At 37.9% G+C, this 21797-nt stretch overlaps 2 protein-coding genes across 2 annotated transcripts in view; one reads left to right on the forward strand and one right to left on the reverse strand.

Annotated features, from left to right (window-relative positions):
• Positions 1-1866, forward strand: part of SCRN3 (secernin 3) — a 30272-nt gene extending 28406 nt beyond the window's left edge. The window contains exon 7 of the mRNA XM_006866654.1: positions 1687-1866. Within this exon, the coding sequence (XP_006866716.1) occupies positions 1687-1857 (171 nt within the window). The 3' untranslated portion in view covers positions 1858-1866. The remainder of the gene's footprint in view (positions 1-1686) is intronic.
• A 6736-nt stretch (positions 1867-8602) lies between these two features.
• GPR155 (G protein-coupled receptor 155) overlaps positions 8603-21797 on the reverse strand; it is a 42276-nt gene continuing 29081 nt past the window's right edge. Inside the window, exons 10-15 of the mRNA XM_006866655.1 lie at positions 21561-21665; positions 19667-19803; positions 17631-17726; positions 14912-14976; positions 13415-13552; positions 8603-9162 (exon numbers count right to left, since the gene is read on the reverse strand). Coding sequence (XP_006866717.1) covers positions 8859-9162; positions 13415-13552; positions 14912-14976; positions 17631-17726; positions 19667-19803; positions 21561-21665 — 845 coding nt within the window. The 3' untranslated portion in view covers positions 8603-8858. The remainder of the gene's footprint in view (positions 9163-13414; positions 13553-14911; positions 14977-17630; positions 17727-19666; positions 19804-21560; positions 21666-21797) is intronic.

Raw genomic sequence — 21797 nt, forward strand, 5'->3', positions numbered from 1 at the left:
ATATATATACACACATACACACACATATATATATTCCACTGGTTTTGCTTCTCTAGAAAAACCCGGCTATGATGGTTTTCTTAAGTGGTAATCAAGTGTTCTAATTCCATTTATAGATAAAAAAATATTTTTTCTCTACTAATACAAAATTTGAGTCCTAGTGTGGTGCTGTAGGATAAGCACTTGACCACAAGGTTGAACCACAGAGTTGGCAGTTCAAACTCACCAGCCTTTCCCTGGAACTCCTATACAGGGTTGCTATGAATTAGAATGAACTTGATGGCACTTAACAACAGTAATATAAAATGTAGTGTTTCCTCTGAAAAAATTACATGTAATTTCATGTTGGAGTACAGATTAAGAACCTTTGTCTATAGAGTTCTTCTCCATAAATGGCTCAAAAAATTTAAATTATGCTGACTTTTTAGTAACTTTTTTCTTATATACTTTTTACTTTAGATGATCACAATAATATATCACTGTTTAAAAATTGCTCCTTTCTACTAAGAGACATGGATCTTTTCATTTTCTCTTCCTAAAGCAAGGAGAAATTCATAAAGAAAAATATGTTTTAGTTGTTCTTTCTTTTGAACATGTTATTTCATTTGTTTAATCTGATAATATTGGTTATAAATATGCTTGTTGATTTCTTTTAGTTGTTCTTTCTCTTGAGCATGACTGTTATATTTTCTTTGCTTAATCTGATAATCAAATAATTTGATAATGGAGTCCTGGTGTGGCACTGTAGGATAAGCACTGGACTGCAAGCTTAGTATAAACCACAACATTAGCAGTTCAAACTCACCAGCCACTCCTCAGAAACCCTATACAGGTTCACTATGAGTTGGAACAACAATCTGATAATATTGGTTGTAAGTATACATGTTGTTTTCTTTTGTTCTTTCTCTTGAACATCGCTGTTGCATTTTCTTTGTTTAATCTGATATTGGTTTTAAATATACATGTTGTTGTTGTTAAGTGCTGTTGAGTCGGTTCTAACCCATAGCAACCCTGTATAGGGTTTCTGAGGAGCAGCTGGTGAGCTTGAACCATTGACCTTGTTTGTGGTTCAAGCCGACATTGCAGGCTAGCGCATTAACCCACAGTGCCACATAGATGTGAATTCATAAAAATTTGTGTTTCAATTTTCAACAACTTTTCCCATATACAATTAATATTCAACTTTTAATTGTTGTTGTCATTTAGGTTTCTTTCTTATAGAAAGAAGAAACATAATTATGTAGCTTATCCTATAGAATTGTTCTTGTCTTTTCTGCTAAGAACAATTGTTGTTGTTAGGTGCCATCAAGTCGGTATGGACTCATAGTGACCCTGTGCACAACAGAACAAAACACTGCCCAGTCCTGGGCCAACCTCACAATTGCTGCCATGCTTGAGCGCATTGATGCTGCCACTTTGCCAGTCCATCATGTTGGGGCTCTTCCTCTTTTTCTCTGGCCCTCCATCTTACCAAACACGATTTACAACTGGTTGTAATGTATTAACTCAGTCTAGAGCAATGATTTTCCCCCAAATTTTTTATTTCTTTTATCTAAAGAATAGGAGGAGAGGAACCAAACTAGAAGTAGAAACCAGAAAGAATAAACATTGTCTGTAGAGATGGGTTAGAAGTTGATTAGACTCATGTATATATGTGTTCATTTATCTTTGTTTTTAATTGTTCAGGAAAAAGCCAAAACAATAATGGATGACATGAGGAAACTGGAGAAAGGACTAATCAGAGAGATGGAATCAATCCTTCAAAACAAACATATTGATGTGGATAAAGTTGCTAATCTCTTTTCTCAGTGTACAAAAGATGAAATGAGAATTTACAACTCAAACATTAATTCTTAGAGATCATATAAATGGACAACAATCTTCCTCAAAGTTATATTCTTCTGCTTAGCTTGTAAATCATTTTGAGCCAATCTGATGAGTCTTTAATAGCACTAATGTGATATCTTGACTATCAAAACTATGCATAGTCTTAGCTGAAATACTGGAAAATAAGACATTGGAATTGGACACACAGATCATGGGATAGTCAGGTATTTTTTTAACCAACAATAACTATTTTCTTTTTGGTCCCAATAATTAAATATTCAATGTGTAAAATATGAAGTATTAAAATAATGTATGGATTTATACTTAGTAATTTCTTAATTACATTAAAAAAACTCAGATTCCTTTTTTTAAAACTCTTTATTGTGAATTGAATGAAGGTTTACAGATGAGATTATCATCTTTACTTAAATAAATTATATACTTTGAGCTTAGGTACTAGAATAAGAACCAAGATCTTACATACTGTTTGTGTCTTAAGTCTCTTTCGTCTTTTATTTCTACTAACTTGGTGAAAACAGAAACAGGAATAAGGTAATGGTAATGAAATAGAATTATTGGTGCATTATTGGCATCTTAATATGGCATTGAAGATAAGCACTGTACTGTTAACCACAAGGTTGGTGTTTCAAACCCACCAGCCACTCCTTGGAAACCATGAACACGGTCACTATGAGTGAAACTGACCACTGACTTAACAGCAATTGACAACAACAACAACATGAACATTATTATAAATGAACAATAATGTTGGCCCAAAGTTACAGAATTTAAATTACACAAAGACTACAAAATAAAACTCAAAATTGCAAATAGAAACAAACAAACAAAAATAACCTAACACGAAACTTTTTTGTTTCTAAAAATGCTTTTTTTGATATTGGATTACATTATTGGTCATTACCATTGCAATTTTGATTACAATGAAGAATTGGGTCACTATATATATTTAAAGAATATGTAGGAAGTTATTTTAAAAATAAAAACCATATTATGCCTGATACTGTTCTTATCAGTACAGGGTTGCTGGCCCTCAGCTGGTTCTGCACTTGCCCTATGTATGACTCAGTGACAGTCTCCCTAGATCATGAAGACCCCTGCTTAGCCCCGTGCTCCACTTTCTCTTTTAATAAATGAGGGAACTAAGAGTGAGTCCTAGTGTAGTGCTGTAGGATCAGCACTAGACTGCTAACCACAAGGTTGGTGGTTCCAAACCAATTAACTAACTGCTCCTTAGAAACCCTGTAAGGGTCTCTATGAGTCAGAATTAACTTGAGGGTACTTCACAGTAGCAACTAAAGGGTGGGAGTAAGGGTAAACAGTTCCCTGATGTATCCAGGACAAATAGTTGAATCTCATTTTTCTCTGTGGTGCCAGTGCATTTTCAGCTTCTCTTTTGTCACCTCCCTAGGCCAAAGCAACGTCTATCACCTGGACACCTGCTGTGACAGTTCTGCACCCAGGGGCATCTATTAAATAAAAAGTCCAAAACGCCTTTAAAGACTCACTGTTCTTAAGATAAAGTCCCAATCTTTAAACAAAAACCAAGATCCTCCTGATCTGCCTCTGTGTATACCTTACTGCATTTTACCCAGTGTTTTAACTTTTAACTATGCTGCTCCTTCAAGTCAGTCCAGTTCCTGCTTGCATGGCTGTGCCCTTGCCCCATCCCTTGTGTCAGAGCAGAACTGCTCCAGAGTTTCAAGCCCTTTCTTTTTTTTTTTTTTAATAGTCAATTTTTTTTTTTTTAATTGTGAATTGTGTGATAGTCTACATGGGAGAGCATCAGCTTTACATTCATTCGATCATCCATCATTTCATTGGCATAGTTACCATCCCGACCATGAATCCTCACCCAACCAAGGGGTATACCCTGTAAGCCTGCACCCCCGCCCCCCACCCACCACAGTCCTCAGCCCCTTTCCATCTCCTGATCCTGAGTCCCCACCCACACCATCTCTTGACGTTGTCTTCTCTGCCTCCATCTCAGGCCTTACCGCCTCTCTGGGTAGGATTCGCTCTTCGTTCTTCTCCATTGATGGTCCCAGGGTCCTCTGCTTCTAGACTGAAAAGTTAATCACTCCCCTCTTTGCTACAAAATGTCCATCTTTAGAATTCCAACCCTCACAATCAGTCCTGGTAACAATTATTCACCATTGCATCACAAGAGACCCATCTATATTTCATTTCATCAGCCCTTCCTGGACAGGCTGGACACTATTCACTGGAAACTCTACCTTCCTCCACGCCCTTTCGATCTAGGTTCCCTCTTGAAAGCTTGTAAGCCAGTCACTTCTTGCCTTTGTATCCCTACCCCCATTTTGGGTAGCTAATGTCCAAGTTGCCTATCCCTGTCTACCCTTTGTGTAGGGGGCTGGGAATCAAGCCCTTTCTAAAGCAGAGTGCCAGGTCTTTCTCCTAGGGAGCTATTGGGTGTTCAAACTGCCAACCTTTTGATTAGCAGTTGAGTGCTTAACTGTTGTGCTACCAGGGCTCTTCTGTGAGGAATGGGACCATACTTGTTCCCACTGCTGTTTAACACGGTGTCAGTCACATGTTATTGTTGTTAGGTGCCATAGAAGTCCGTACTGACTCATAGTGACCTTTTGCACAACAGGACAAAACACTGTCCGGTCCTGTGACAACTTCACAATCATTGCTGTGCTTGAGACCATTGCTGCTACTCCTGTGTCAATCCATCTCGTTGGAGGTCTTCCTCTTTTTCACTGACCCTCCACTTTACCAAGCATGATGTCCTCCTGATAACATGTCTGAAGTATACGAGAGCAAGTATGGTCATCCTGCCTTCTAAGGAGTATTCTAAGTACAATTAAATTGGAAGGCTGTACTTCTTCCAACACAGATTTGTTTGTTCATTTGGTGGTCCATGGTAGATGCTAAATTTTTATTAAATGACTATGCAAGTACCAATAGAAAGAATTTTTATAGCCTTATTGTCTGTAGAAATCAGCTGGAGAGTCTGTACAATTTGTTAACCTGTGAAAAGCCTCAAGTCAACCTGTCATCTTTATCCATATTTGAAATGAGAATAACTTCTATATAAAGGCTTTTGTTGTTAAGTGCTTTGAAGTCAGTTCAGACTCACAGCAATCCTGTATAGGGTTTCCAAGGACTGGATGGTGGGTTTGAACTGCCAACCTTGCAGCTCAAACTGACCTTGTGGTCCAGCGCTTTCTCCTACAGCGCCACACCAGAACTTCTAAATAAAGGTAAGAATTATAATAATTATATGCAAATTTATTTACAAAACAGTTTGAAAGACTTTCACTCTGTAAATCTAATGTGGTATTTAGGCTTTAGGTACTTGTGTAGGCAATTAATGCCTTATATAATTTAGAAATTTTAATGTTTTCTGTGTCTTATGAATAAAAAATATAGTAGCTGAAATTAGGTTTTATTCTGTAGCCTATAAATAATATATTTTTACCCTGACCTAATCTAAATTGAATATAGTTTGGTTGACCTTTGGTGAAAACGTCAGTATATATATATATATATATATATATCTTAAACCAAAAATTTTACCCTAGAAATAATTATGCAGCCTACAGCAGTGATATGTTTATGATTCTGAACCATTTCTAACCATTATTTGTCACATGACTACATATGTCCAGTGATAGAAGTAATATTTTACAAGTTATGCTACAAGATGAGATAAAAAGTCAAGAGCTGAGTTCTACTGCATAGCAAACAATAGTTTAAAATTTTTCTTGTTTTTATGAACTTACTGGTCATTCATCACTATTCTCAAAATTCCAAGCACTTTACCTTATTCAATAATATTGATGGCTGAGTACAAGCTAGTCATGGAATTATGTATTGAGAGCTAAGAAAAGAAAATTATTGATCATGCTATAGATTAGTGTAAAAGGGATGTGTGTTTTTTTGTTGTTGTTGTTGTTTTTTGTTTTTTGTTTTTTTAGCTTTACATTTTGTTATTTTTGCTTCACAGGAGTTTGTAGCAATACTTTTTAACTTACCCTGGTATTATTTATTGTTTTTGGCAAACATTTACACAGCAAATTAGGTTCCCATTTAACAATTTCAAAGACATTGTGTACATTCTTCATAGTATCAACAGTCTCATTACTTCCATTCTATTTGCTCTGTTTCCATTAATCTAGTTTCCCTGCTGCTCCCTCCCACCTTACCTTTTCATCCTTTAGAGTACATGTTGATTCTTTGGTCTCATATAGATGATTTTTTAAAGGTACACAGTACTCACGGTGATATTATTTAATTAGTCAATCTGTTATTTAGCTGAAAGGTGACTTCTGGGAGTAGTTTCATTTCAAAGGTTAAAGGGTACCTCAGGGTGATAGCCTTGGGGATTCCTCTAGTTTCAACGGGGTCTACTATGTCTGCACTTTAAAAAAAATGTGTTTTGTTCTACATTCTTCTCCTATTTTGGCAGGGTCCATCTATTGAGTCCTTGAATAGAACTATCAGTGGCGGTAGTCAGGCATACCCATTTCTTCTGGTCTCAAGGTAGCTCCGGTAGCGTAGTGGTTACGAATCGGGCTGCGAACTTTAAGGCCAGCAGTTCGAAACTACCAGCCGCTCCGCGGGAGAAAGATGAGGCGTTCTGCTTCCATAAAGATTTACAGCCTTGGAAACCCTGTACAGGGTCGCTATGGGTCGGAAACGACTCGACGGCACTTAACAACAACAACAACAAGGTAGTAGAGGTCATAGATCCCATAGGCTATTAGTGCTATAGACTAGTCTCCTCAAGTCTTTGCTTTCTTTCTTTTGTCTTGTTTCCGAGCGTAGCCGCCTTCCGCTTGGCTCAGTGCCCGCCACATGCCCAAGAGTGCGTCTGGATCCTTGAGGGGCTCCTTTCGCAGCTTGACAGTGCTTATGCCATATCTCCGTCACTTCCAGCACCTTAATTTGTTCCTCAGCAGCCGTCCGCACCTCCTGCACTGGGGATAGGATCCCGGTGAGCGTATCCACCAAGGCTTCCTTCAACCCTTGTGCCACTGGACCCGCAGCCCTGAGGCTGCACCAGCCCACCAGCCCCGCCGTCGGGCAGGGGATGTGTTTTAATCAAAATTGTATCGCTTTTAATTTTTCCAACTGTAATATTGCAAATTAAAAACTGTGATCTGTGTGAAAAGGACTTGAATGTTATACTGACTCACTCACGAAAAGTATTTACTGGATGCATATTTGGGCGAGGCACTGAGGTCACAGAATAAAATAATCTTAGGAAACCCACTTGAGAAAACATTCAAAAATGATAGAAGAGACCTCAATGAAGACTTAAGCGTTACTTAAAGAACTCAAAGTCAAGATATGTGCAATACAAGTTAAAATATTTATTGATAAACTTGGCTGTGGCAGTGAGAAAGTAAGTTATAAATATTTTCATTTAATAAAATGAGCATATCCTTAATTCTAGAAACATCTCTTAAAAGTCTTCTATATCTGAAATTGCAGATCATTCTGATCTAATGTTTTCTTTTAGTATCTCCCATGGAAAAAGATGTGGCAGATTCCTTCGTGCAAATAACAGAACATATGTAATATCATTTGTTCATAGACACAAATTCCCCATTTGCATTTGAGTTGCCTGCATGCATGCAAATTAATATCTCTTACTGTAGCTGCAAGAGTCTCCTGGAACAGCAGAGAAACACTGAGGCAACGTGTTATGTTTCTGTTGTTTTCAAGTTTATCAGCAAGACAATTCTGCTGAAAACATCTCCATTCCCAAACTGTAATTTAAACTGTATAGGTTAATATTACACTAAAATAGAATTTGCTTGTTAAATACATGAGGCTTCCATGCAGGTTTCCTTTTTCAATTACATATTTTTGTATTAAAAGGATAATGACACTAAAAATTATAAATACTTTTCTATTTGACTTTTACATATTAGACACTAAAAGTATGAGATAAATTAAACAAATACTTGAAACATGTTTTCAATAAGTTAAGACTGACAGGTAAATAGTTAAGCAAAGGTTCATAGGTCATGTGAATGAAATCAAAATGAGGCAATTTAATTTTTTAATTCACCAAAGAGAAAACTGACCTGAGGCCAATATTTAGTAATTTCCCAATTTATAGAAGTTTTATACATGGGTACTTATGAAAGACTCAATTCTAAATGTAACAGTAGGATATTAAACTGAGAATTTTTGGCTTGAACTATACAATTTTTTTAAAACTCTAGGGAATAGGTGCTGCTTTGTGCAAACATTAGAAATGATGCATCAATGGCAGTAATTCTGTTGATAAAAGCTAAAGCCACTCAATTATTATTTGTAATACAAAATTTAAAGATTAGACTATATTTCTGTTGAAAAGTGGTGGAGATAGTAGTTTTGGACATTTTTGGACATTTTTATTTTCCTCATAATGGCACAAATCAGAACTTTGGATATAAGAGCAAGAAACAATGAACCATTTAAAAAAAAAAACAACTTTCCATGTTTTAAATGTACCACTTGTCAAGGAAATGGGGAAAAAAAAAAAGAATAAGAAGGCATCTTATTAGAATCATTAAAATTATTTTTTAGCAGGTGCTATTAATAAGTGCAAAGTTGTCATAATTTAAGGTTCATTTACTGCCAGCAGTATACTTGCCAAATTTGGCAATTTAAAGGAATAGTTCACTGGAGATTGATTTTGAAACAGTTGCAGAAATTATATCTTGATTTAAGCAAACAGTTGCAGAAACCAGTGATTTTTAAATGTTGGCATAATTTGTATTGTGTACAGAACTTATGTTCATTATCAGAACTTTAAAATTTGATTAGTTTTTTTTTCTTTTTTCTAAGCCCATTTCCTACATGTTTTGCATACACAGAAAATCATAGAATGATATTGTGGGGTGGAACTCATCTTACCAAACCCCTTCATTTTACAAAAGAGGCAACTGAGGCTCAGAGAGGTTGTGAGCCGCCCAAGGTCACACAGCTAATCAGTAACAGGACCGGAGCTAGAATATGACTCCATGTGGCACTCTCTCCTTCATAATTTAGGCTTTCGGGGAAAGTGAGGATGGGGATGATGAAGGCTCAGCTGCTTTATATCTCTCCTGTTGGAGGGTACTTGCATTAATAACAGGAGGACTCTGTTCAGGACTCTTTTGAAGAAATCTGTAAAATAGGTACTCATCCCGAAATTCATACTCGTTGGTAATATGTTGAATGACTCCCCCTTGCACCAGTCTGTCTCCATATATCACAGCTTCCCCACGGTCAGATGCAAGGCCGACTTCAATCAGCCAGTTCACTAGGTCACAGCCACAGAAGGTCCCAGTAGAAGTCTTTGCACCACACCTGTATGTCAAAGGAATGATTCACCCATATGCTCTGTAACCCTGGTATCAGCACTGCATGATGGAGGACAAGCAAGGAAACATAGAAGGGAACAAGGAAAGACGGCATGATAGTTAAAAGTATGGTAGTTCAAATATGAAGGGTTTGTTACCTCGCCTGACCCTGGAGAGACCCACTGGAGAAAAGTAGAATATGCCAATAATGCTTGTGAAACAGAAAGCAAAAATGTAAAAATGTAATGTAAATGTATCTACAAAGAAATTTTTTTTATAGTGTTGCGGTTAAGTGCCGTTGAGTAGGTTCTGACTCATAGCAACCCTGTATAGGGTTTCCAAGGAGCAGCTGGTGAGTTTGAACCACCAACCTTGTGGTTCAAGCCAATGTTGCGGTCCAGCGCATTTACCCACAGTACTACACCAGGACTTCTTTTTACAGTAGTATGGTCTTTTATAAGGAGCTCTGGTTAGTGTACTGGCCACAAGTTGGGCTGCTAACCTCAAGGTCAGCAGCTTGAAACTACCAGTTGTTCTACAGGCGAAAGATGAAGTTTTCTGCTACCATAGCGGAAACCCTATGCAGGGTCGTTATGAGTCAGAACCGACGCCATTGGCAGATAACCAACCAACTAAACAGTGGTCTTATATGATGAAGACTACTGAATATTATTTTATAACTTGGTATGGAGCCCTGGTGGTGCAGTGGTTAAGCATTCGACTGTTGACTAAAAGGCTGGCAGTGGAACCCACCAGGAGCGCCTCAGGAGAAAAGAGCTGGGGATCTGCTCTTGTTATGGTTACAGCCTAGGAAACCTCGTGGGACAGCTCTACTTTGTCCTACAGGGCCGCTGTGAGGCAGAATCCACTCACGGGTATACCACAACAATAACAACAGAGTATACTCCTAGTTATAGTAAGTAATTTACTTGTAATCGTTTTTAAAAACTCAGAAGAAGGGACTTTTAAAAATCAAAACTACTCAAATCAAACTTGGACTTTTAGCTTACCATCCTGCCCACAAATAACCTTTCTTCTTGCTCCCTGCAGCCCTAAGAATCCTACTGATGTGCCTGGCAGGAGTTTGCTTCATTAGGAAGCAAGGAAAGAATTAGTGAGATTTGTTTTGCAAAAAGTCTTAGATTTTTAAATGTACTTTGATTATGAATTTACTTCTTGATTATTTAATATTTATCTTCCTGATGCAAATGTCGGTTCCTCAGGTATGCGCAAATAAACAAGGAAAAGACAAATATAAAAAACAATGAGTGAATTCTGCACATTTCATACAAATATGTAATAAAAAAATGAATCTGTCCACAAGCATTGGTCAAGCTGTGAAACAAAATGCTTGACACAAGAAACAGTGGTGAAGATCAAGATGAAATGAGAAATATGTGACAAAAACTTTGAAACATTTAACCATAAGTGAATATACATTAGAATTTCAGATAAAATTTAGAAAAGAGATTAATATACATGAAAATACTTCCCAAATACATAACATTACAATATTTTAAAATCAGTATTTCATTTAGTGATAATATATCTCAGTTGATGCTTACAACCCAAACATCACTTTCAGCTAAAGCCTGAATATTACAGCCTGTATCTGCTGAGCTTACCCCTACTTGTTGATTTTAATTTATAGTGCAAACCTATCTCACCAATTGAATCATATTTATTTCCTGATGGCTGTGATCAAGGAGATATAATAACAGCTCACGGAGCTGTACAGAGGGAGAAAGTTGCGTAGAGGCTGTAGACCTAGAAAGGGGTACAGACAGGTCAACACTATGACTGGCCAGTGCTCACTTGGTCCACTGGACCCGAGGAAGCCTGGCAGCTTTGAAAATAGCAAGATTTTACTATAGTTTACCATCATTGTCTTCATAGTTTAAGATGTACCAGGAACTGTGCTAGTAACTACACACCTTGTCCTCTAACAAACCTGAGAGCCAGAATTGAAGAGAAACCAACGTTCAGAGAATTGAACTTGCCCAATGTCACACAGCTAATAAATGGCAGATCCAAGAGTTGAATTCTAGTATCAGTCCACCTGTGAGTCTTCTTTCTACTACCTCTTCCAGGCTAGTTATAGTGACCTATAAACCTACTGCTCACTTGCCAACAACCTCATTATCTGATGTTTTCCATTTATAACAATGGTAAAAATCTACTTACTACCCAACTACTTTGTACACTAACAACCTACATCTGGTAGTAATGAATGCCAAGAAGAGAGGCAGAGAAATGCTGGCTGTGATGTATCAGCAGGGCTGGGTCCTGATTCTCAGTGGTTAGATAGTTATATTGTTTTTGTTACGTGCCGTTGAGCCGGTCCTGACACATAGAGACCCTGTATAGTGTTTCTGAGGAGTAAATGATGGGTTTGAACCTCCAACCTGGCAGTTAGCACTTCAGTGCTTCTCCTATAGCGCCACACCAGACACCGGCAGTTGTATACTGATGTGATTTATCAGTTATGTAATGATTATCCTCCATTTTGTGATTTGATGTGGTCATCTTCTATTTTTGTATAACATCAATTTTCACATAACTGGTCTTTGGAACCTAACCATGTTGATAAGTGAGGAGTGGATGCAGATGTGAAATATAGTGGCATGTTGTTGTTAAGTGCTGTAGAGTCGTTTTGATTCACAGCGACCCTATATAATCGCATTTCCAAGAAGTGACTGGTGAGTTTGAACTGCCAATCTTGTGGTTCAAACCAACCTTGTAGTCCAGTGCTTATCCTACAGCACCATACCAGGACTCCAATAGTGGCATAAAATATGTAAATAAATCATTGTTATTGGTAATATTAATAAATTCTCAAATTTTTATTCACAGACATGAAAGTATTTGTTTATATTTATTTTATCTCTTTTGAGATAACCAAAAACATTGGTACTATGTTGTTGTGAAGTGTTGTGGAGTCAATTCCAACCCATAGCGACCCTATATAGGATTTCCAAGGGGCAGCTGGTGAGCTTGAACCACCAACCTTGCAATTCAAACAACTTTGCAGTCTGATGCATTAGCCCACAGTGCCACACCAGAACTCCATACTATAGCATTTGTTTATTCAGAGGTCATTTCCTGCTGCATACTCCTTACTTGAAGATTAGGAGACTATGTTACAGATTGAAGCTGAGGACTTGAGGTGAAAATAAGCAGCAGAATTAAGAGGCAGAAATTCCATTTCCTTTTCTTGACAATAACAGTAATATGAAATAACATACCATTAGGAGAAGAGGAGGGAGAATGGTGGTTCTGTAGGATAAGCACTGAACTACAAAACTCGTGGTTCAAAACCCAGCAGCCACTCCTATGAAACCCTATACTGGGTCGCTATGAGTCAGAACCCATCCGATGGCATACAATAACAAGAACAAAGAATTGGGAAGAGTCCCAGTGTGGTGCAGTGGGATAAGCACTGGGCTGCTAATCCCAAGATTAGTCGTTCAAAACTCACCAGCCACCTCAGAAACCTACACAGGGTAGCTATGAGTCAGAACCAACTTCACAGCACTTAACAAGAACAACTGGAAATGAAGGAGTCCTGGTGGCACAATGGTTAAGCACTTGGCTGCTAACCAAAAGGTCAGCATTTTGCAGGAGAAAAGACCCAGAGATCTGCTTCCATAAATATTACAATTTAGAAAACCCTCGGAGGCAGTTCTATCCTGTCATATATGGTTGCTGTGAATCAGAATCCATTTGATGAAAGATGGCAAAAGCAACAAGAGAGAAACACTAATGCCCAAGATGAAGTGAATGCTAATGTTCTATAACATTTTGATTCATTCTAAAGTTTTTGCATTTCAAATGAAAGTTTTATGACATCTTAAAAATGGTAAAATCAAAGTAATCTGGTTCTTTCATATGGTGTTTCTCAAACTATGACTAGAGTCAGCTATTTTAACTTTACATGTATATATATATGTGTTACTGAGCCTGGTAGCGTAATGGTTACGAATCGGGCTGCTATCCTCAGGGTCATCAGTTCGAAACTACCAGCTGTTCCGCGGGAGAAAGATGAGGCTTTCTGCTCCTGTGAAGATTTACAGCCTCGGAAACACAGTACAGGGTCGCTATGAGTCGGAACTGACTCCATGACACATAACAACAACAACACGTGTTACTGAAATGAACAATCGTGCATGTCAGTCACACTGACGTTACTTAGTCTGTCACAAACCCACACTAACAACCTATATATAAGTATGTGGAGTCTGTACCGCCAGTTTGCTCACCTTCTTTCCTTGACGATGTTTCGAATACAGAGGTCACGGTGATAATGAATAAACTGTTGACAGGTCATCTTTATTTCCTCAGGAACAGGAGAATCCCTGTTTTCTGTGGTTTCTTTATTGTTCCATAGGAATTCAAGTCTAAAAAACCCACATTTTAAAGAGATCATTTTTAAGTAAAGTAAAAGTATTTAGGGAGAACCCTCCCTTCCTCATCCTCTCTCCAAAATGGCTGCTCTGAGGCAGCCATTCCCCAATGCTGCCACCTCCGACACCCAGACATCCTCAGTCTCCAAAGCAAAAACGTACTTAGTCTGCACTGAGTTTCTTGTTCAGAGCAGGCTGGAGTGGGGATGGGGTGGGGAGCCTTGACTATTTTCTAAACCCTCTAGACAGGGTTGGTCCATTTCAGCTTCTACCAGCACTTGAAGTTCTTGGTCTATATCCTATGTTTTAGAAACGCAATGATACCAGAGATCAAGTATTTCATGTAGTCATTTTCTGACTTTGGTACCAGAGAGACCACTGGGCTCTGTGGTACAAACAATAGTGTCTGCCAGCCCAGACAACAGAGCTGGTGATGATTTTACCTTATCAACATTATGAAGCTGATCTATTAGTTCTGTGACTTTCCTATTATATTTGTCCTCCCTGACTCCAGCAACTCTATCTAAATAATAATAAAGGAGGAGGAAGCCTGAAAGGGGAGGTGAAGGGCAGGGAAGAACAGAACAGCTGCCATTTACTGGGTACTTAAAATGTGTCAGGATACTCCTTCCTAACAACCCTATTATTACCCCACCCCACAGATGAGTCTTACAGAGGTTAAGCATTGCTAGGAAGTTACTATTCTTTAGTGCTCACAAAAATGTAGAAACTATCAAGTGCTTTTCAAGTAGTGGGGAGGATGAATTCCATTAGCACTTCTAGCTTCTATTCACTCTGACTTGGTCAACAAATGAGGAAGGACAAAGATTTGTGCTTCTTGCCCCTTCCTTCCACTCCAAAGTTGGAGTATTCTCATTTCATTCATTGTTTTTCATACAGAAACCCTATTCTGAATTCAAAGACACCCTTCACCAAGCTAATATAAAACCAAACACTTAGAAAGAAGAAAACTTAAGTTTTCTCTAATTGTCAGTTTGACAGAAACAAGCATCCTGTTATCAAAGGAGAATGACAATCAAATATAGACCTTTGGGGACACACCACTTTACTTCATCCACTGCTAAATACAGTTTCATTTCACTTTTGTAGTTAATGGTATAGATAGAAGCCAGCAACAATTCCCATTAAAATGTAAATTACAATGCCAGTTTTATAATAGTTTTTCTAATACTTTCTCTGTACTTACATTTCAAAACTATGTGACTCAACAGGTAACCTTTCTGTGGTGGTTAGTGATCTGCTTGCAGTAACTCAAGGTTTAAAAACAGCAGTAACTTAATAGGAAGGCTTTGTCATCACCTCTATTGATAGTTATTTCAAAATGAAATTTACCTTCTCTTGAAAGGTAGGATGATTAAATGTTTGTCCAATCCAAAGATTCCAAAGGAAATAAATCCCTAAGGAAGAAGACAAAGTTATATTTTCTGAATTCAGGAATAAAATTTTAAGACAGAGAAAAGTTAAGGAAGCCACCAAAGTCAGTGCAGGAAGAAGCAAACTTGTCTTGACTTCAAAAAGTTCCTGGGAAAATTCCATTATCTTTCTATTACATTTTTTCCAGGAGCTCTTGAAGCCCCTGGTACAAGGCAGACCCTCCCAGTTCAGTACTTGGGGCAGGTTAGGATACTTTGTGGCCTCTTTTCAGTTCTGGTCTAACACTTTCAACCAGCAGGGCCAGGAAAGTTTAGTAGCCTGGTTTGTGTGATAGCTTACCGGAGGAAAATGGAACATTTTCCTGTATAAATCTTTGCTTTGTCTTTTTAAAAAGGATATGAAATCCCTCCACCTATACTTAGGTATTATCTTTTTCATAAGAACATCATGAACAACATACACAAAGAAACAATGTGGCAGTAACTTCTACAGTGCAGTCAGTGAGCAGAACTTAAAAAACTCGCTAGCACTTAGGGAAAGAGTTTGGCAGATTTGGGGTTGACAAGGCAAAATGGCACAGTTAACAAACAGCCACAGATCTGGAAGACCAGGACGATGGCCTTGGCGGGACAGGAGGTTGGGAGCTGCTGTTTGAGGAGCATACTGGGATAGGGATCTAGGTGCAGGTTGGGGGAGGTGGGATGGAGAATGCAAAAAAAAACTACATGAAGGACTAACTTTGTTTGCTCCAAAGTAGTAAACATGAGTCCTGGTGTGGCCATGTGGGTTAATGTGCTGGACTGCAAAGTCAGTTTGAACCACAAGATCAGTGGTTAAAGCTCACCAGCTGCACCTCGGAGGACTCAACGGTGGCATTTAACAGCATCAGCCGCAATGATAAACAGCTAGAAAGGAATGATCTTGCTGCACCACCTCTCCAAGAGGACAATGGGGCAGGAGCAGAGCTTTGTATTGCTCTGATCCTTTGAATCACTGGGGCCATTGTGTGGGCAGCATCTCAGATGCAGCCCTGTTTCTCAGCCCCGGCCCTCAGCTTGAAGTGCACTTTCTGAATGCAAACTACTGAGTGAAATCATGACTTTTCAATCTAGTATTTTTCATTTCTTGGGTACCACACCAGATCTTAAACAGTATCACAAAGTGAGGTAGGCATCCAGAAGCCCTTGGGATGCTCATGTCTGCATATACAAGAATGACTGTTCACAGACAGCCATGCTTGCTCCCATCAGAATGCTAAAACAAACAGGAAATACCGTCAGAAATTAAGATTTGGATCTACATTTATGGACAAGCATTAACTAATTCATATGGCATATTATTTTAAACTTAACAGGTTTTTAAAAATTTCTCAAACAGTGCTTTTCCAACCTGATAATTAATTAATTAATTATCAGGTTAATCAATCAATTAATTGAATATTAAGTAATTAATTGAGTAATCAATTTCTAATTAGAAAGTTAATTAAAACTTGTACAAAAAATACTAATGTCATTTATCCTTAAATATCTGTTTTATTAGTGTTATAAACATAGACTGGTATGAATAAGCGCTAGACTATTAACCACAAGGTCAGCGGTTCAAACCCACCAGACACTTCTTGGAAGCCCTATACAGGGTCACTATGAGTCAGAACTGATTTGATGGCACTTAACAACAACATATAAACATACACAGCAATACCTAACATATTATTTCTTCATGGGATCTTAGTTTCCTATTTTGCAAAGTGGATGATAATATCGGCTTTGCAGGTCCTGTTGTGCTGTTTAAATGAGACAATGAATGCAAAATGCTTAACAATGCTTAGCACAGCTTGAACTCTTAAGGAATGGTAGCTACTAGCCCTCCCTAAGATATATTTATACACAAACTGTAGGATAAGCACTGGAATGCTAACTGCAAGATCAGGGATTCAAACCCACCAGCCGCTCCTCAGAAACCCTTTACAAGGTTACTATGAGTCAGAACTTAACAATAACAACAACAACATGGTTTTGAAAAGGTTTAAGTACCTTATTGTTCAAGAGGAGGCCCGATGTGGAGCCATAGGATAAGCACTTGACCTCAAGGTTGGTTTGAACCACAAGGTCATGAGTTCAAATTCACCAGCCACTCCTCTGAAAACCTATGCAAGGTTGTCATGAGTGGGAACCCACTTGAGGGCACTTAACAACCACAACATTGTTTAAGAAACACCAAAATGCAAATGAAGTGGTGGTCCTCAATTCACCAACAACACGCTAAAGGCCCAGGGACAATAAATCATTTTCCCAAAGTGACTTTTTGTTAAAACCACAACCAAGTGTAAAAAGAACTTAGGACATCTTGTCCTACTTAAATGATCATTCTTTATCTCAAAATCAAAGCAGAGAACTATTTGGTATTTGTGATTGAAACACTTTGAGTACATTCTGATGACTTTAACCAATGTAAGAATTCATCTTCTACCAGGAGACAGACAGCAGCTGTCAGCTGCCATGTAAACCAGCAGCTGGCAAACAAGCTCAACCCTTCTGATTGAAAAGAAAACAACATCCTCAACAGCTCCCACTCCCAGGGGATAAAGGAAGGAAGGAAAAAAAGAAGAAGAAGAAAAAAAAAAAAAAAAACCATGTAGGAAAACAAAAACTCCTCAAAGTTCTCAGTAAACAGATACCTGGCCAAAGTTAAATACAGCACAGAAAAACTGTAGCTCAACATATAGTCTTCCAGGCTCTTGGTTGAATAGCCACCATAAACAACTGGAAAGATTCTGTAAAGGAAGGAGAATAGTACACTTTAAAAAGAAGCAAGCCAATCGTGCCTCTCCAACTGGAGCACAGTACAATAACTTGTCTACTTGATAACTGGGAAGAAAGACGAAAGGGAGCCGCACGAAGAGAATGTACTGGCTTTGTCTTTTGAACAAGAGGTTTCAACCTCTCCTCCTGACAGATGTCATTCAAACAGTGCCTACACTGATCAAATTTGAAGCAAGAAGACAGGAACCATAATACAGAGGCTTACATATCAGGACCGCCGACTAGCCGGAGACAGGACTGATTTTAAAATTAGTTCTAATTGAAACCAGTCAGTGAAAACAATCACATCACTCAGCAACCATTCTTGGCAGCATTTCTTACTTTTTGATTTTTGTTCTTAAACAGTAGTTAAAACTTGTGCTGACTGGTATCACAGTATGTAACCAGCATCCCAGTATGTAAAGGGTGAATTCAAGGTCGATTGGTCCATCATTCTACCTCTAGTCAAGTAACATTTGAACTATCTCAAAGAATTATATAATAATCCATAAAAGAGGGCAGAGAGGGAATTAAAAAAAAAATAATCAAAGAAATGGCATTTAAAAAATAAAGTGCTACAGTTCACTTACAAAATAATCAAATTAAAAAGCAATTCATAATATTCAATGCTGGTGAGAGAACTTTGTAAGTTTTACTAATCCTTGTGTGTGGGTTAATGTGCTACAAAGCAATGTCAGTTTAAACCGCAGATGGCTGGCTGAAGCTCACCAATCGCTCCTCGAAACCTTATACAGGGTCATTATGAGTAAGAACTGACTCAATGACACTTAACAACAACTACTCCTTTGGAAAACAATTTAGTAAAATGTATTCTGTAATCTAGGTTTCCCAACTTTGGAAATTTATCATAAGGAAATATAATGCATCAAGATGTTTGGTGGTGGTGGTCATGTGCCGTGGAGTTGGTTCCCACTCATAACGACCCTGTATAGGATTTCCGAGGCTGTAAATCTTTATGGGAGCAGAAAGCGTCATTGTTCTCCCATGGAATCGCTCGCTGGTAGTATCAAACTGCTGACCGTGACATTAGCAGCTCAACTTGTAACCACCATGCTACCAAAGCTCCTTATCAAGATGTTTAGGAGAGTGTTTTGAAAAACTGAAAACCCATAAAGAAGTGGTTAATTAATTATACTGTGTCTACTATGTGGTTTACTGGGGAGCCGTTTACAGCAACAGCTATGAACATTATGCAGCAACATGAAAATGCCTGAGGTAAGTGATAAAGTCAACATAGAAATCTGAATGTATGATTATAACCATGAAAAATGCATTAAAAAACAGAAGATATGATAGACCACTTTTCTCTATTTTGAAACTATTCTATTACATGTTTTTTTTCTAACATAATTAAAAGTTGTTCTATTAAGTTTATTTATCTGAGGCATATCTTTTGAGAGATTATGTAGTTATTTATCCACTGAGTTTAGTCAAGCAGTACTGAGACCAAATTCTAGGCTCAGAGCATGAAGGAAAAAATGTTTCTCAGCAAAATAGACTACTAGAATACTTAGGCAGCAGTAGGGGCTCTGGTGGCACTGTGAGTTTGGCACTGGATTTCTAAATGAAAGGTTAGCAGTTCGAACCCACCAACCACTCCTCGGGGGACCAATGAAGCTGTGTGCTCCCGTAAAAATTTAGTCTCAGAAACCCCTATGTAGGGTCACTATGAGTCAGAATCAACCCGATGGCAGTGGGTTTGTGTTTTGTGTTTTGTGAATCATTCATTCTCCTTTTCCTTCAAAAACATTTAACTCAAGATTAGGCATCAGACAGCCTGGCTACCATCCTCCTAAAGAGTAGCAACTAAGTTTTTCGCAGATGTCTAAATAAGACTTTTGTCCAACATTTAAAGAAATGGCCCCAAAACAAAATCAGAAGAAACATTTACAGCAAACAGGCCAATAATGAGAAGTAAGCACAGTAACACATGTCGAGTCAGTTGCTGGTCTCCACTCTGTAGATACTGTTCTTCTTCCTGGGCCAATATGCAGCTCTGGGAGTTGCAGCGACTCACACAATGATCATCTATGAGACAGTAAGTACAACAATTTGTAATCAGGGCTTTTTATTGAAGTGCATTTTAAGTTCATAATGACTTCCTAAGAGAACTACCACATATGCACACTCAGCTAAGACTCAGCCTATTATTTTAGAGGAAATCTGAGAAAGCCTCCTTCATGTTGGTTTAGGAAAGTTCTAGTTGTAGAGGATTTTTAACTGAAAATAACACAGGTGGCACACAACAGTTTTCTTCTATACTAGTCAAATCAGTTTTGACGTATAGCAATCCTATACAGGATTTCTGAGGAGCAGCTGACATAGGTATACAAATATATATACATTTAAAGGCCAAATTAATAACTCAAGTTTCACCTATGATAAATACAATCATAATATCATAAAATCTAAGATGTGCCCCAAATTTAAGAATTTTCAGGAATCAACATTATTAATAAAGAAAATAATGGATCAGTAAAGTCTAAAGGAAACTTTTTTGGGGGAGAAAAAGTTGCTGAATCAAAATATGTTAATAGATTGATCAATTAGGTATATTGTATAGACAGAAAAAAACAAAGGAAAAAAACCCTTGGAAATCCTTTCATAAATTTAAAGAAATATTAGCTTTAGAAAAACGGTGCACTTAAATAACAACTGAGCAAACTTGACTGAAAATACCAAAAGGGGTTTCCAATCAGAAGTCAATGAAAAGTCCAACATCTGAAATATTTTTACTTCTTTCTATAGAAAAGTGAATTCTACTGTCATTTAATATTTACTCTAGCAGCATATAACAGCCAAATATGACAATAAACTCCACTTGTCTAATGAAAACTACAGCTACTATTTTCCATATTTAGTGAGAATTACTATGTATACCACACACTGTACTAAGTGGTTTGCATACATCATTTCTTATAATTCTCACAGTATTTCTTACATAACATAAGCAGTTCATGTATGCCTCGTTCACAAAGAACACTTTTTGGGGTTCCCTTCCCCAGTTATGTATAAATAGCACAGTCAACTGAAAGCACATTGCAATTCCATTAAGTGTGCTGGATGTTTTAAATAATTTGAAATTCAGACCACAAATATGATTTAGTCTCTTGGTCTACATGCCAAAAGGCTATTACTTTAAAAAATTTTTTCTTTCTTGTAAGAAAGGACATACTTAAAGGACATGGATTGAAAATGTAATTAAGTAGTCATTAGTCCTGATTCTGAGAAGTAGGGGAAAATTCTCAGCTTCCAAAAAAAGAAAAAAGCACTTCTCCCTCCCGTTCTCCTCATAAAAAAGGAAAGCCCTTTAGGGCAAATTTTTTGATTCATCACTTGGGTGGGTTTAAATTATTGGAAATTATATGTATGTGTGTGTTGTTGTCATTTAATGCCATTAAGTTGGTTTCAGCTCATAGGGATTCTGTGTAGGGTTTCTAAGGCTGCCTATCTTTGCCAGAACAGAAAGCCTCCTCTTTCTTTTGCAGAGTAGCTGGTGGGCTTGAACCAGTGTCCTTGTGGTTAGCAGTCCAGTGCTTATCCTACAGAGCCACAGTGCTCCATGTATATGCATATAAAAATAATACCTCTTAGTATTGTGTTCAAATAACTTTTTAAAATTTTATCTATCGAAGATTATCCTATTAGCACTTTCCCATCTTATTTGAGAATTCCTATTTTGAAGAAGTATAACTTCTGTATCAATTCGATACAGTTACTCTGAGGCATGGGGTTAAGGAAACTTCTATTCTGTAAACCTATCCTTGTGGCCCGGTTGCACTTACTTTTTTCAAATGAAGAAGGAACAGAACCGCTGGTGCTTGTATTTGCTACTGGCTCTGCTGATGGGCAGTGCAACTCACCATTTCCCATAGAGCAGGAACAGCAACCTGCATTGATGAAATAACACGTGAGACTAGAGCCCAACCACCAACAGAAACGAACAAGTTCAAGAGATGCCAAACACAACAAGACACCAACACACAAACGTCCCATGTTTTCTTAGTGGAAATGTTTCTTTT

The sequence above is a fragment of the Chrysochloris asiatica genome, unplaced genomic scaffold, assembly GCF_000296735.1.
Source record: "Chrysochloris asiatica unplaced genomic scaffold, ChrAsi1.0 scaffold00094, whole genome shotgun sequence".
In the NCBI taxonomy this organism is placed as follows: Eukaryota; Metazoa; Chordata; class Mammalia; order Afrosoricida; family Chrysochloridae; genus Chrysochloris; species Chrysochloris asiatica.